This window comes from Pelophylax lessonae (genome assembly GCF_965119305.1).
Source record: "Pelophylax lessonae genome assembly, chromosome: 12".
Lineage (NCBI taxonomy): Eukaryota > Metazoa > Chordata > Amphibia > Anura > Ranidae > Pelophylax > Pelophylax lessonae.
In genome coordinates this window covers 175,310,213-175,327,450 of record NC_138779.1, presented here as the reverse complement: position 1 = coordinate 175,327,450, position 17,238 = coordinate 175,310,213, and the positions used below count along the sequence as shown (strand labels likewise).

Here is a 17,238-nt window from a genome sequence, read left to right as displayed (position 1 = left end):
TGCGATTAGGGATTTTGCTGCTAAGCTCCCAAGGCAAATGGAAGTATTTACCACAGCCACAGGGCTTGCTTTTCCATCCTCAAGGTCACATGAGGAGGATAGCAGTCAAAATCGCCCAAGTTGCTGTCCCAACTGGGGAGCTGCAAAGTTAGGCATACACACACCTCCTGGAGATCCAAACTTTTTCAAAGTGGAGGGGGTGGAGCATTAGCAGTAATACCTTATTCCTTATTCGTGCTGTGTGATCAGTCCTAAGCAGTTTCTCCTGTATGACGCTCCGGCCAGTGATCGTACACCGATGTAATCAAACAATGCCCAGCAACAGTCCTGTATTGTATGTGAGGTCAGCAAAGCTATCGCCTACAACTAGAAAAGTCAGAGAGAATAGCACCAGCTGTACAAAGGACAAGGCAAGTATTATAGAATTTTCCTCCACCCCTAGCCTTAACCACTTGCCAACCGCTCAAAGTAATACTACTGCAGCAGGTCGGCTCCCCTGGGTCCAGCGACGTAGACCTATGTCGCTGGACTCCTAGTGATCTCGGCGGCACCGCCAGAGGCTCACTCCCGCTGTGTTTAGACACAGCGGGAGCTGGGCCGGAGGAGAGGCGGCGATTGCCGTCTCTCTTCCCCGATCGTCGGGGAAAGTGTGAGAAGATCTGCCTGCTTGTGTAAACAAAGCAGGCGGATCTTATCTGTGACAGACAGGGAGAGATCACAGGATTCAGCATAGCTGAACCTGCGATCTCTGTCTGTGTCACAGAACCCCCCCTTACACGTCAGTAAGCATGAGGCATACATTTAACCCCTTGATCACCAACAGTGTTAACCCCTTCCCTGCCAGTGTCATGATTACAGTAACAGTGCATATTTATAGCACTGATTACGGTAGTAATGTCACTGGTACCCACAAAAGTGTCAAAAATGTCAGTTAGGGGGTCCGATCTGTCCGCCGCAATGTCAAAGCCCGCAATAAAACGCAGATCGCCGCCATTACTAGTAAAAAAAATTAAAATAAAAAATTACATAAAGCTTTCCCGTAGTTAGTAAAACGTGATAACTTTTGCCAAAACCAAATGAATCAAAATACGCTTATTGCGATTTTTTTTACCAAAAATATGTAGCGGAAAACAAATTGGCCTAAAATGTTAAAAAAATGATTTTTAATTTTTTTTGGGGGGAATGTTATTTTTTTCAAAATTATTTTTCAAAATTGTCGCTCTTTTTAGGTTTATAGCGCAAAAAAAAAAAAAAAAAAAAAAAAACATTGCACAGGTAATCAAATACCCCCAAAAGAAAGCTATTTGTGGGGGAAAAAAAAAGGACGTACATTTTGTTTGGGTACAGCGCTGCACGAATGCGCAATTGTCTGTTAAAATAACGCAGTGCCGAATCACAAAGTATGGCCTGGTCAGGAAGGGGGTAAAATCTTCTGGTCTTAAGTGGATAAAAATACACTCCATTGAGAATTTTTTTTGTCAAAGACATGTAGCTAAATACATTTTGGCCTGAATATATGACAAAAATTTAATATATTGGATATTTTTTAACAGTCAAGTAGAAAATGTCAATTTTTCACAAAATGTTCGCTTTTTTTTTTATTAATATCGCAAAAAATAAAAAGCGCAGAGGTGATCAAATACCACCAAAAGAAAGCTCTGTTTGTGTGTGTGGGGGGACGTAAATTTTGTTTGGGTACAGCATTGCATGACCACGCAATTGTCAGTTAAAGTCACGCAGTGCCAAGTTGAAAAAAGTGGCCTGGTCATTGAGCAGCAAAATATTCCGGGGCTAAAAAGGTTAAAGCTGATTCCCAGCTTTTAGCGAAGAATAGTTAATTTGGACCAAGCTGGGTAATGTTGACAGGGCCAGACATGGCTCAGCTCTCAGCCCATTCAGGATGAATTTTACAAAATTTCAAGCCACGTGTGGCTAGCCTTTAGCTTTCCGATGGTACCAGACAATGAATAGGCTGTATAAAAGCACACACTAAAAAGTGCTGTACTGTAGAATGAAATGGTCCTTACACATTGCACCGTAAAAATGGAAGCAACAAAATAATTGACTTTCCATTTTCAAATAAGCAGCACATAATTATGCACAGTGCTCATTCCATGTCCAAACCGATAAGGGCTGCCTAGGCAGAATAGCAATTAGAAAGTGATCAGTGCGTTTCCCAATCATGTGATCAATAGGTCAGCTATGACATTGATCACGTGGTTTGGTTTGTAAATAACAGTCACTGGCAATGGCAGCTGCTGGAGTTTCTCTTTCTCTATGCAAATATTACTTAGCACAGAAAAAAAAAAAAATGTTTTTGACCTGTTTGATGCTCCATGCACATTCAATGTTTGTTCAAGGAAGCGGGATACTCTACATGCATTAGGGCCACAGTATCCTTTTTTTGGCATTTTGCAGAACTCAAACACGTTCCCTGCGCTAATACAAAAAGATGTAAACCCAATCACTTGTCACAAATGGAGAAGTATGGCCACATTTCTCTTATGGATCACAGGACTGCAGTTCGTTCAACATTCCTGTGACCTGTTTTCAGTCCATAATAGGCTAAAGCATGCTGTTAAAAACGACGCGTGGTTTTTGACTGATATATTAAAAGTGATTTGATAACAGATGCAATAAACAAAGTGCAATACACAAAACCAAATATTAGCGAATGTTCAAATGGCAAAGTGTCACTAGATAAGTGAAACTCTTGTTGCCTAGAACGGTGTATCAAGTGAATTACATAAAAAAATTGGGTTTTAGACTTACCGGAAAAAACATTTCTCTGATGCACATTGACGGACACAGCTCCTGATCTTCATAACCATTGGGTTATGCTGCCCCCTACAGGAGTAGGACACTCGGCAGGAAAATAATCTGGCTACGCCTATGGGCAGGCCCAGGTGTATACCCCCTCTCCCTGCTATAGGTACTCCATTTTGTTATAAGCAGTGTCAGAAGAATTACAACTCCACACAGGGGCAGGAGCTGTGTTTGTCAATGAACATCAGAGAAATGGGTTTTACGGTAAGTCAAGAATAACATTTTCTCTTTCGTTCATTGACAGAGACAGCTCCTGATCTTCATAACCATTGGGATGTCCCAAAGCAGTGTTAAAATATGAGGGGTGGGAACAGCAAAAAAATTCCCAAGGCTAAACAGTAGCCAACCAGCCAACAGGAGCTCAACCAAAACTGGAGCTCACCTGAAAAAAACAATATACCCTCAAAGGGTGGGGGGGGGAGGAGAGAGGGGGGGGGAGGAGGAGAGAGGGGGGGGGAGGAGGAGAGAGGGGGGGGGGGAGGAGGAGAGAGGGGGGGGGGGGAGGAGGAGAGAGGGGGGGGGAGGAGGAGGAGAGAGGGGGGGGGAGGAGGAGGAGAGGGGGAGGAGAGAGGGTGGGGGGAGGAGAGAGGGGGGGGGGGAGGAGAGAGGGGGGGGGGGGAGGAGAGAGGGGGGGGGGGAGGAGAGAGGGGGGGGAGGAGAGAGGGGGGGGAGGAGAGAGGGGGGGGGGGAGGAGAGAGGGGGGGGGGGAGGAGAGAGGGTGGGGGGGAGGAGAGAGGGTGGGGGGAGGAGAGAGGGTGGGGGGAGGAGAGGGTGGGGGGAGGAGAGGGTGGGGGGAGGAGAGAGGGTGGGGGGAGCCGTGTCCGTCAATGATGCATAATAAATGATGCAAAAAGTTTGTAAATAGTCCAGTGCTCCACAAATCAGTGTTTAGTGAAAAGATGATGCTCCAACTTTCCCACATGCAAATACAACAAACTGTAGTGCAGCTGAAATAATCCAAAATGGAAAGTGTGCCACCGCTGTGCTCTATGTGTCAAAACTGGCTGCTTATCAAGTCAAATGATCCCACCAAACGATCGTGTGTGAACGGAAGCGCCTCTGAAGACAAGTGGTCAGCTAAGCTCCTGGGAATGTTTCCAGGCTTATGGTGCTACTTAATCTCATTAATCACATCATATGGTTATAAAAGATAATGGTAAACGCTTGTAGTGCATTTAGGCGTATAAAGCCGATTTATTCAACAAAAATTGCACTTACATCAAGGACAATAAACTGGTGCAAGATTTTATTCCATATCACTCAAATTCATTGTCCTGGATGTATAACTACACCGTTCTAGGCAACAAGTTTCACTTCTCTATTGACACTTTGCCATTTGAGCATGCACTATATTGTTTGATTTTTCTGTTACCTAATCACTTTTAGGATAATATCTCTGGGCAAAAACAGCGCATCCTATTTTTCTTCACGTCTTTTTCCTCCCATTCAAGGCGTGTTTGATTGCAGCAGTTTCTTGATTTCACATATTTGCAGCTGAGTGCACCTTTATGTATTGTTTAAAGCACACTGTTGGCTTGCATCACTCAGCCCGGTCCAGGCTCAGAAAAGATCCCCACCATATGGTCGGGATCCACCCCGATGTTAGGACTAGCACCTGGCTCAGCCTCTCAGTGATCCACTAAGAGCCTGAAGCAGCCCCTCTCGCATACTCTACAGCCCACGCTCTACAGTGAGCGCCAGAGGGGAGAGCAGAAAGCTGATAAATCACAGCTCTTTGCTCAGAGGGGAGGGGGGGGGGGGGTTGAGAACTCGGCAGGGTTTGATCGCTCAGTTTTTACTGCAGGGCAGCAGGGGACAGCTGCAGCATCAGATCCTCGCACCAAAGCGAGTATAAATGTTTTTAAAAAAAAAAAAAAAAAAATTCTCTTAATGCAACTTCAAAATGTCAACTATATTTGCAGGTTTCATTAAAACAACATCTGCTGATCCTATGAGGAAGATATTTGGGCACTTATAAGGTGAGGACAAAGTTCTTGTCTCCTAATGGCCATCTTGCATTGTCACCATGTCATAGGCTTCCGATGGAACTAATGCCTTGTACACACGATCAGATAATCTTACGAAAAAAATCGCTTTCAAATAATCGCATGATAATCTGATCGTTAGGACACAGCTTTCGACAGCCGATTACGACATTTCGTCCAAATACAAAAAGGACAAACAAAAATGACAATCAATTGATTAATCAAAAGCAATTGCGTTTGCTAAAAATCGATAGACCAAACACCACGCATGATCAGAAACCCGAAAACAACCCAGGAAAAAGCCTGGCTGCCATTGTTTTTGTTTTGCACTGATACGCAAACTATGCAACCAGAAAGCATTTCCAGGATCGTACAAAAAAAAAAAAGAAAAAAAAAAATCATATGTTTAGCACACATTGTTGATATCTATACTAGTATCATGCAACTAGTTATGTGACGGTATCAGATTTCCATGCTGCGATCAATTGATTAAGGTTATGCCACGGTATACGGTATTATCACGGTATTCAATTATTAAATGAAATTAATACATTTCTACCTCACTTAAATTTCATTGCTGAATTTAAGGACTTTGGTTCTCTTTTGCACATTAACCACTTCAATACAGGGCACTTTCCTCCCTTCCTGCCCAGGCCAATTTTCCCCTTTTAGCGCTGTTGCATTTTGAATAATTGCGCGGTCATGCAACACTGTACCTAAACCAAATTTATGTAATTTTCCCCCCACGAATAGAGCTTTCTTTTGGTGGTATTTGATCACCTCTGGGTTTTTTCCTTTTTGCTAAACAAATAAAAAAATACCAAAAAGTTTGAAAAAAAAAAAAAAAAAAGTTTTGTTTATGTTATACAATTTTGTAAATAAATAAGTTTTTCCCTGCACTGATAGGCACTGATGAGGAGGCACTGATAGGCAGCATTGGTGGGCACTGATAGGCGGCACTGCTAGGCGGCATTGATGGGCACTGACAGGCGGCACTGGTGGGCAATAATGGGCACTGGTGGGCGACACTGAAATCTGGCAATGATGGGCGCTTGTGGGCAGCACTGATAGGGAGGGCAATGGGGGGCTCCCTGAGCCCTGATTGCCCTCCCTGGTGGGCATAGTGGGCATCCCTGGGGTCATAGGTGGGCATCCCTGGGGTCATAGGTGGGCATCCCTGGGGTCATGGGTGGGCATCCCCCCCCCCCCCCGAGGGTCTGCACTGGTAATCAATGATCTGATTACCAGTGCCGACCCCCCCCCCCCCCCCGTCAGGGGAGCCACCGATCGGCGCTCCTTTACTCGTGCCTGTCAGACACGAACTAAGGAAAGCCGATCAACGGCTGTTCCTGTTTACTATGTGACCAGCCGTGATTGGACACGGCTGATCACATGGTAAAGAGCCTACGTCAGAGGCTCTTTACCGAGATCGGAGATGCAGGGTGTCAGGCTGACACCTCGCATCACGATCGCCGCTCTGCGCGCCCCCCCCTGCCGCCGCCATATGACGTCCGGTCAGGATAATACAACCACATTCCCGCCGTCAATCTGTTATAGGGCAGGCGGGAAGTGGTTAATATATCGTCAATACAGACTGTGAACCAGGCCTAAAATAAGCCATCAAGCAGTGTCTGGCCTACCTGGTGATGACCTGTCCTGGCCATTAAGGGGGCAAATCCTTGCGGTCCAGAAGTGGTTAAACCTGCAGGAAGGCCAGTGTTTTTATTTATAAATTACTTTAGGCCTAGTTCACATGTATGCGGGTTAGCGGCCCACATTTGCACAGGCAGCCCACTGATTTGAATGGGCTGCTATACCCTCGTTTTCTGCAGAAAAAAGGTGCATGCAGCATTTGAAAAAAAATGCAGTGGCCTTGAAATCCATCCTGCCTTTGCACCATGCGACTTACCTGCAGTTCCTGCTCTGGCAAGCTTTCTGCGTTTTTATATACGTAGGCCCAGCATTTAAAAACACAGTTTGCGTTTGCAGGAACTGCAGGTAAATCGCATGGTGCAAAAGCAGGATGGATTTCATGGCCACTGCATTTTTTTAAATTCTGCATGCACCTTTTTTTCAGCCGAAAAAGCAGGCATAGCAGCCCAAGCCCATTCGAATCAATGGGCTGCTATGCCTGTGCAAATGTGGGCCACCAACCCGCATACATGTGAACAAGGCCTAAAGCAATAGTAAAGTAATTTATAAATAAAAACACTGGTCCTCCTGCAGGTTTAACCACTTCTGGACTGCAAGGATTTGCCCCCTTAATGACCAGGCCATTGGACCGGAGCCGAGCGCCAGGACCAGTCATCAGGTAGGCCAGACACTGCTTGATGACTATATAATAATGTAATGTGGGCTGCTATGCCTGTGCATAATTTAAATTTTATATATATATATATATATATATATATAAAATAATAGACACACAGTGACAGTATATAGTGGGTAGGTAGGTACTTTCAGAGATTTGCTTGTAGTAGGCAGTGGCACTGTGTCTGAGCCCGGGAAGCATGCAGCATAGAGCAAAGCAGCTGCTTCCTGTCACAGGCGGAGTGCATCTGATATCACTCCGCCTGTGAGCCAGACCTATACAGGAAGTAGCGGCTCCGTGCTAGTAGGAGAGCTGAGCTGAGAGTCCGACACAGCGGGGAGACGCGGGGTAGCCCGGCAGACAAAAATATACGTTATTTTAAAAATGATGGCAATATTAACACTGTAGATATGCGATACCGCGATATATCGATTTCATAATCGATTAGTTGTCGATTAATTGATTAGTTGTTTCAGCCCTAATGACAAGCTTCGTAGTGTACAGTCATGATGGATAAGGTGCAGCCGGACTGGTATGGATGGCACAGATGCACAAATGTGTCTCTTACATCGAGGGCAGCTCTTTGTTAGGCAGAAGCAACAGGGGAGAACCAATCAGGGGAGCGGTTCACGCATGCTCCGAAACCGAGGTGTGCGCTTCACCGCTGCCTCGATCTGACTTATGCCCCGTACACACGCATCGATAGTCGGCCGTGAATTTTCGGCCAACGTCCGATCGGCCGATTTTCGGCTTGTTAGTATGATGCTTTCGACAACTGACTACGACTTTTCGGCCGAAAAAAATCTGGTGTGCAGGGTATAAAATTTTTGTTGGCCGTCAACACAACGGCCGATTGTTCGTCAGTCAGTACAGATTTCGGCAGACAAAAATCTGATGAGCAAGACTGGGCATGCTCAGAGAAGAAAAAACACACGGAAAGTAAACCAGCACATGACATCACTTCTGAAGTTGATTTTTGTTGGCCGAGAAAATTCGTGTGCAGTCTAGAGCACATTCCAACCAACAAAACAACACTGGACAAAAGACGGCCGATCGTTCGGCCGATAATCGTTGCGTGTGTACGAGGCCTAAGTCCCCTGATTGGGTCTCCCCTAGTGTCATCTCCCGGCCAGCCTTAGGAACGGAAACACCGCAGACCCGGAAGGACGCCGAGCTATGAAGATAGACGCTTACCTCCATGTAAGTTTTTATTATGAGTCAATAAAATTATTTACATCTGCTACACTGAGTGGCGACTTTCTCTTTTCTGCACATTTGAATATCCAGTAATTGTCAAACAAATTTCCATGACTTTTACAAAAAAACTTTTCCAGGCCTTGAAATTGCAATTTTAAAATTCCACGACCGTACGAACCCTGTGACTTGGTCTATGGCTGGCCTTAGACAACTACAAGCTGAGACAGTAGAGAAATAATGTCTCAAAATGCACAAATCAAGCTCAAAGTAGCAGTATGCATGCTCAACCTGTGATAAGCCCCAGCATTTCACCAACCTCCAATAACCATCCACAGCCATCAATATTTTACATCAAATACTAGAACACTTTTTTTTTAGCTACTGAGCACAAGGTCTCAAAGGCAACTAAAAAATCAGGTCTGACATTCTTATTAGAACGTAAACACGATTAGCACATGCAATGCAATTTATAATAACATTGCCTTTTAAAAAATTCCAGATGTGGGTGTTTTATATATAGTTATATTGGTCCAGCTGGGACCAAAGTAACTATATATACACACACATCATACCTGGCTGAAGCTCCTGGAAATCACTGTAGTAGACATCACTAGTCTAGTGATATCCACTGGCTTTTGTATCCAGTGCAGAGCGGCAGCCCTGCTGTATTCTGAACGCAGGTGGTCAGCTGCTTGGCAAGGGCATCATTTAGAGAATGCAAACTGGTCTCTGAGTGGACAAGGTGGAGAGTGCAATGTCACCACCCTACTTCTCCACCTTGTCCAATCAGAGAACGTTTTCACATTCATTCAGAAAATGCTTTCAGTGTTGAATGCAGCAGGGCAGCCACTCAGCACAGGATCCAGAAGCGAGTGACAATCACTAGATTAGCAAAGTCTACTACAGTGATTTCCAGCTTCCCAGAGCATCAGCCAGGTAGGGTACATACGTCCAAGCTTAATGTATCTTTGTAAAAAAAAATTCCTAGGTTTTCTTGGAATTCTTCTTTAAAGCGGTGTTGAACCCAAAAGCAAACATTACACTGCAGCTTACCAATTCTTAGATGTGATTACTGTACTAATTTATTTTCCTAGGTTTTCTTCCTTCTATTTTCCTATGGTTATCAAGCCAGTAAGTCTGTTTCCCCCAGGAACAAGCTCTCTTCCAGATGAACCAGTTTACAGGAATGAGACAAACCATTTAACACCGGAAGGGGTGCTTACTGTAATCAGCATTTATGTAAAACCTTTATCCCCAAAAAGAAAATTGCTTTAACTTATTATAAAGTTGTACAAAAAAAAAAAGTCTACAGGTCCTTGTGACTGATTTCTGCGTACTCTGCAAAGTGTATACACTATGCAGCACAGAGCCCGGCTGTTTTCTAGGCATGCCGAGAGCCACGTGCCGGAGACAGTGCATCACGTGAGCATACAAGTCCCAGGAGACAGGTAACCATGATCCTTAAAATTTCTGATGGCATCGAACTTTTGAGGTTTTCTCCAGGTGTAGTCAGTGGAGCTGACTCCTAGAAAAAATCCTTCTGGCTCCTGCATTGGACAGACTGGCTCCTGATTTCCATATGAATTTGTCCACTCCTGAGCATATGTACAGAAGAGGATAAATCTCTCCAACCTGGGACACGGAATAACACACAAAAATGCATATTTCGTCAAAAGGGGGGAAGGGAACTTTTTACAATTTTTATTTTGTTAATGTCTTCCTTGCCTGAAGACCACTTTACCCCTCCCCATTTAAATTCTTGTGAAGGGCATCACAAGCACAGGAAGTGATGGTAAAACCCGAAAACAAAGGTAGGCCATACATTTTCGCAATTTTGTTCCTTTCACCACCGGTTGATGGGGAAAACCGTCTCGCAGCGCTATTGTGTCCTGCCGGTAGAGAGCCTGCCCTGACTGTCACGCTACAGTCATAGGAGAACACTTCATTAAATATCACATAAGGCTTGTCTCCCAAAAAGGAGCAGAAGCTTCTTTTGGGTGACAAACGCACACAGAGCAGCCAAATAAAGTGAACGGGCTGCCCTGTGTGTGACATGCAGAATCACAGAATACCTACCCACACAAAGTCATAAACCGGGCCCTACAAAGCACTTCCACCTGGCAGCACTAGGGTCATCGGTGTGAATCCCAACCACGGCACAACCTGCCTGGAGTGTGCATGCTCTCACTGCATCTCCGTAGGTTTCCTCTGGATACTCCGATTTCCTCCCACACTCCAAAGACATGCTGGTAGGTTAATTTGCACCAGTCGAAATTGGCCCTAGTATGTGTATAAATGTCAGTTAGGTTCCTTAAGAGTGTAAGCTCCTTGGGGGCAGGGACTGATGTAAATGTATTACAGTATATGTAAAAGAGCTGAGTAAATTGACAGAACTATATCAGTAACGAATAAAGTGATGTACTGAAATGGCATAGTTACATAGCGTTTTAAGGAAGTAAACAGAGCAAGCCTCTGCGTCGGAGATACATGGTTACATCATCCTGGCAGGGCACGCTTCACTTTATGGCATTGCCAGAACGTTGTGAACATGTTAGTAATTGGGAATACGCAAGTGAGGTCACCCTAAACAAGAAAAACAAAATCAGGACCGGTGAAACTTTAGAGGAGTTTGTGCACATCTACAAGGAGAATGTAAAATCTGCTTCCAAGTAAGCAGCAGTTTTAAGGTGGACTTTACTTCCACTTTATGTTCTGTAGTGTTTTTTTAAAGCAGAACTAAAATCTTGCTATAAAAAAAAAAAAAAAAAAAAAAACAGTGAGCAGGCAGGCTTTGGTTGCAGAAGAAACATGCACTGTCTCTTCTGCAAAAAAAAATACTCCTACCTGCCCAGGGCTGGGTGGGCCTGGTGTTGAGGATTTTGGTGGGCCTTTTTATGAAAGCAAATAAGACAAAACTGTAAAAAAAAAAAAAAAAAAAAATTGTTAAAACAAATTAAACATTTTAATTACTAGCTAGTTCGTTTTTTTTTTTTTGTTTTTTTTTTTTTTAAGGAAAAGGCGAATGACGTGTACTGTGCATATCCCTGGAGGCATAGCCATTCATTCAGCAAAGGAGGAGGTTTGGGCCTATCAGTGCATTATTGGCTGAATTTTGAACAGCTGGCAGCGTACTGATGACATCACAGCAAAACATGGTGGCATGGGACCGAGCACAGCCAGAAGAGAAGAGGTTCTCAGCTGGACAGCGCTGGATCTGTTGGGAATCTCAAATGTGCTAAACACTCCACTATGGTTAATGTAATGCCACTGGTCACTGATGCATTAGTAAACAGTGGCAGTTAATTAACTCCTTTGTGCTTCATTAGGCTGGCCATACATGTTCAATTCTCTGTTAGATTTACCACAAATCACATAATATGAGGTCAAAGCTAAACAACACTTTCACTTGTATCCAATTAGGCAGGCCTTTGTACTACATAGTTGAAGGTAAATTTCAAGAAAATTGTATAATGTATGGCCAGCCGTAAGCTGGATACACACTATCCAACTTTTGTTGTTAGATTTCCTTCAGATTTACCTTTTCTATGTAGTGCAAGGGCCTGCCAGATTGCATACAAATTGAAAGTGTTTAGGTTTGACCTCATATTATATGGTTTTGGCAATTCTAAAGGAAAAAGTTCAGAAAATCTTATAGTGTGTATGGCCCATTAGTGGCACCAGGATAAGTCCAGTGTTTAATAACACATTCATGCTACAGAGACTGCTCCACATTGCCCCACACAGAGACTGAACTGCAAAACCCCAGCATTAGATTGAGTCTGTCTGACATCCACCTGACTCCAGTACATCAAAAATTCAGGGGCAGCTCCTGTGATATGGTGGTCGGCGAGAAAGGCATATCGAGGGACGGGGCTTTTATTCAGCTCCCAACTTGCACCCACGAGTCATGGTCCATGATGAGGTCACGTCGTAGGGTCACATACAGGCACACTTTCACCACTGGACACATCTCCCCCCCCCCCCCCCCCCCCCACCGAGCACACACTGCCAGACAGTAGCAGCAGCACTCAGCTACGGGAACCACACCTGGTCAGCCAATAGAGCAGAGCCATGTTTTTAATGGGAACTCTTCTCCTGTCACAGACATTTCCAGACAGGCGAAAAGTGCCCAGCTTTTACAAAAGTTGGCTGGGCCTTCATTATGTTATTGTTAAGGGCAGCTCCAAAAGCTCCTACGCTAATCCTGCCCTGTACCTGCCTGCTCACCATCTCCTACAGCACTGTAAACTGAGCTGGCATGCACAGCCCTAATTTCAGTGCCAGGATGATGGCCTCCTTCCAGCCATCTCCCACCAGGCAAAAAGGGCCCAAAGCCGTGCACTTATAAGAAGATGCTGGGGCTGGACAGGGAAATATGGAGATTTTAGTTCCACTTAAAAAGAGAAGTTCACCTTTTGTAATATGTTACACCCATATTCATGATACAAATGCACCAGCAACCCCCCCCCCCCCCCCCAGAACGTTTGGAGACCCCATGATCTGCTGATTATGAGTGCAATGCTTTACAGTTCCCTAGCAAAACTAAACAAAAAATGCAATTTGTTTACCTGCAAAAAAATGTGCATTGATTTTTTTTTTTATAAAAGTGAGTTAGGCCCCTTTCACACGGGAGATCTGATCCAACCCGCCTGTCAGTTTTTCAGAGGAACTTGATCGGATGCTCCATGCATCCCTATGGGGCAGCGGATGTCAGCGGAGACATGTCCGCTGACACCCGCTGCTCTCCGATCCGTGAAGTCCAGACGAATGGAAACCTTATTTTCCCTCCTTCTGGAGGATGGGATGAGAATGGACAGGCGGTCTGTTCTCATCTGATCTCCCCATAGAGGACATCAAGGATCTGACAGTTCCATCTCCGCACACGGAGCAGAGACAGAGCTGTCATCCGCCTGCTCGGCAAATTATGTTGGCTGGAGTCACACTTAAAAAATTTACCTGTTCCGACTTACAAACTCTGCTTATGAACAAACCTACAGTCCCTATGTTGTTTGTAACCTGGGAACCGCCTGTAGTAGCGCCTCATATTTCATGTATTTTCTTATTTTGGGTTTATTCCAAAATTGATGGCAGCTGCATTATCACAAATTTACTAACACAGGAGGCACAATTTTTCTTGAATCATTTAGACTCACAAAAGCGTATGGCTTAAAAAACACTGACAAAAGCCGAATAGCCACGTTTTTCAGCTTTTATCAGACTAAGGCCCCTTTCACACAGACGGACCATTCAGATCCCCCTGTCCGTTTATCAGGCGGATCTGAATGGATACCTCATGCATCTTTATGGGGCATCGAATGTCAGCGGAGACATGTCCGCTGACATCCGATCCGTCAAATCTGGACGGGTGGAAACCCTATTCTCCATCCAGTGGATCGGATGAGAATGGACAGCAATGCTCCATTAAAGGTGCGCGCATGCACGGACACGCAGTGTCATTGAAGGTCCCGCGCAAGCACAGATGCAGACGAGGCGGCCGGGGAGCAGAGCGTGCGCCCCGAGAGCACGCCCATTGTGTGACAATAACGAATGAAAATTCGCTATTGTCACACGGATACTCCTCCTGGCCAATCAGGGAGCGGGTCCTCCCGCTCCCTGATTGTCTGAAAGGCCAACCCCATGCCATTGGCCGAGGCGGAGGCGCCGGGAGGACTGAGGAGATGCGGGAAGCCGGGGACTAAACTGAAGCTGCTGTGACCGTGAGGTAAGTGCACGGACGGGAGGATGACAGGAGGAGACGCAGGGAGTCGGGACTGAAGAGAAGCTGCCGTTAGGCAAGTGCACTGGTCTCGCGGGGGGGCAATGCTGTGGGCACTCTGCATTGATTGGGGGCAATGCTGTGGGCACTCTGCATTGATTGGGGGCAATGCTGTGGGCACTCTGCATTGATTGGGGGCAATGCTGTGGGCACTCTGCATTGACGCCCCCCCAGCGGGCCACAGAAAATTTATCAAACGTTGACCGGTCCGCGGCGATAAAAAGGTTGGGGAGCACTGCGCTCAGAAATGTTTTTATTTGCTCAGCACAGTAAAAAATTAGAGGGAACATTGATGGACAGTCGGTCTGTTCCCATCCGATTCCCCCATAGAGAACAGTGAGACTTGGACAGCTGTGTCTCCGCACACAGCACGGAGACACAGCTGCCACCCGCCTGCTCAGAGGGGATCGGTGGATCGACCCCCCCGCTGAGATAAACGGACTCCACCGACGGACCGGATTGTGTAAAAAGGGGCCTTAGAGCGTTTTGTAAAGCTGGAAAAACTCTTATAACCCACTAGTTCTGGGGGTTATTTCCAGCCAGAAACGCTGATTACAGCTTGTATGTGTGAATGGACACTGAGGGCTCTTTCACACTATGTGTCTGTCAAACGGACTCTGTTTATCTCAGCGGGGGGATCGACATGCCGATCCCCCACTGAGCAGAAGGATGACAGCTGTGTCTCCGCACTGCTCAGTGCGGGGACACAGCTGTCAGTTCCCCATACATCTCTATGGGGGGAATCGGATGGGAACGGACCGCCGGTCCGTTCTCATCCGATCCCATCTGCTGGACGGATGGAAAATAGGGTTTCCATTCCTCCAGATTTCATGGATCGGATGTCAGCGGACATGTCTCCGCTGACATCCGATGCCCCATAGGGATGCATGGGGGGACCGTTCAGATCCGCCAAAAAAAAAAAAAAAAAAACGACAGGCGGATCTGAACGGTTCGCCTGTGTGAAAGAGCCCATAGGATAACACGCTGGGGAGTTTACTGGCTGCAGAAAAAAAAAAAAAAGTTTGAAGCAAAAAACCGTAGGTGTAAAAACATCCAGCGTGCATGAGAGGTCTTCTACACAAAACTGACAAAACCACAGGTACAGTACATGTATTATAGGTGTGTTTCCACTGAAACCTATAGGGCCAAAACCACGCTGCAAACTGCACCAAAGCAGCCCGTGTACCTTTTCCAAAAATGTCCCATGATGTGAAATCTGCACCATGGCCAATAACGGGATTTCAATTGTTGTGCGATTCCAGGTGGCTGAAATCACATTGGTTTGAAGCCGGCCGAATACAGAAGGAGGTTATTGGCAGATCAGCAGGGGAAAACAGAGCGGGGGGAAAAAAAGCTTAAAAAAAAAGAAAACTGATGTAACCACAACTAATGATTGCTAAGCTGCTATATACACATTTTTGGGTTTATTACAAGTGTAAGGGCTCTTTCACACAGGCGGTCCGATCAAATCCGCCTGTCAGTTTTTTAGGCGGATCGGATGCCCCATTCAGCCCTACGGGGCAGCAGATGTCAGCGGTGATACCCGCATCCGATCCTGTCCGTGAAATCCAGATGGATGGAAACCCTATGTTCCATCCGTCCTGGGGATCGGATCGGATGAGAGAGAGGACAGGCAGTCCGCTCTCATCCGATTCCCCATAGAGAGCAGTAGGGCTCTGACACCTCCCTCTCCACACACAGTGCAGTGACGGAGCCGTCACCCGCTGCCTCAGTGGGGATCGGCGGATCGATCCCCGCTGAGCAGAGCAGGGTCCACAACGGAATGCGGACCGTGTGAAAGAGCCCTAAAGAGTTTTTTTTTTTTTTTAAAACCCTGGATAAAGTAAGAGTTATAACTCCTGTCGTTGTTTTGGCCCTCTGTGTCCCATAGCGGATATTTCCAGTTACTTCCTGTCCCATAGAGGATATTTCCAGTTACTTCCTGTCCCATAGAGGATATTTCCAGTTACTTCCTGTCCCATAACGGATATTTCCAGTTACTTCCTGTCCCATAACGGATATTTCCAGTTACTTCCTGTCCCATAGCAGATATTTCCAGTTACTTCCTGTCCCATAGCGGATATTTCCAGTTACTTCCTGTCCCATAGCAGATATTTCCAGTTACTTCCTGTCCCATAGACAACACTGGAAGGGGGAGAAAATCCCTGCAAAGTGAGGGAGTCACCAGAACTAGTGTCCCCAATGGAAGATTTCAACTCATTTCCTGTACTGGTGACAACCCAAAATTTGGGATTTTCTTTCACTTTTGGTGATAATAATAATAATAATAATAAACAGGACAAATAGAGAGGAAGAATCTCCCTAACATGTAACAATAAAAACCTGACAGGGGTTCTAATTCCTCTCCCCGGTATCCACAACTAAATGAGGTTTTCTCCTCCTCCTCCAGTGACCCCCCGGAAGGTTCAGGGACACAATTGAGGTGCTGTGGTCAGAGGTGAGATTCGAACCTGGGAAGTGGTGGTCCCTCTGAGCCCGCCCCTCCCATACAGGAGACAATGAAGAGCCAGGTGAGGGTCCTCTATGCCGCGTACACAGGCCGGGCTCTGAGTCACATGCTGGGACTTGTAGTTCGGCCCGCAGTCCCCTCACACACACACAGGCCTTCCTATCTTCTCCCCAAATACCATACACTTCAATAGCAGCACGCCCCTCCCCAGCCTCTCACCTGTCCCGCTGCTCTTTCCATTGTCACCGGAGGCTCCACCGGCATTACCGCCACCTTCCGCCCCTCCGCTGTTCCCGCGCCCGGGATCGTCCCCGCTGGCCGCCTTGTCCGCCATCCCAAGCGCGCACACACACACTGACACCGCCGCTAAGACACCATACACTCCTCACTGCAGCGAAGGCCGCGCCCCCTCAGGTGACCGGAACAAGCGAGACTCTGCGTCCGCCATGTTGGTTACTGGAAAAAAGGGCAACGTGCTACGTCAGGGGGACTGAGTGGCTTTTCCCGCTCTGTACTTCGTGTGTTGATTATAGAGATTGCAGACTGTGTGATACATGCATTCCCATGGGGTACATCACTGATATGGGGCAGTATACAGAGAATGAAGTCAGGGCCAGGCCTTGTTTTCTTTCAAAATATAGCTGTAGGTGCTGACACCCTCACCCTGAAAAGA

General features: G+C 46.2%; 1 protein-coding gene across 1 annotated transcript in view; it reads right to left on the bottom strand.

Annotated features, from left to right (window-relative positions):
• BAX (BCL2 associated X, apoptosis regulator) overlaps positions 1-16,914 on the bottom strand; it is an 86,457-nt gene extending 69,543 nt beyond the window's left edge. The window contains exon 1 of the mRNA XM_082274470.1: positions 16,785-16,914. Coding sequence (XP_082130596.1) covers positions 16,785-16,899 — 115 coding nt within the window. The 5' untranslated portion in view covers positions 16,900-16,914. The remainder of the gene's footprint in view (positions 1-16,784) is intronic.
• Positions 16,915-17,238: the final 324 nt, after the last annotated feature.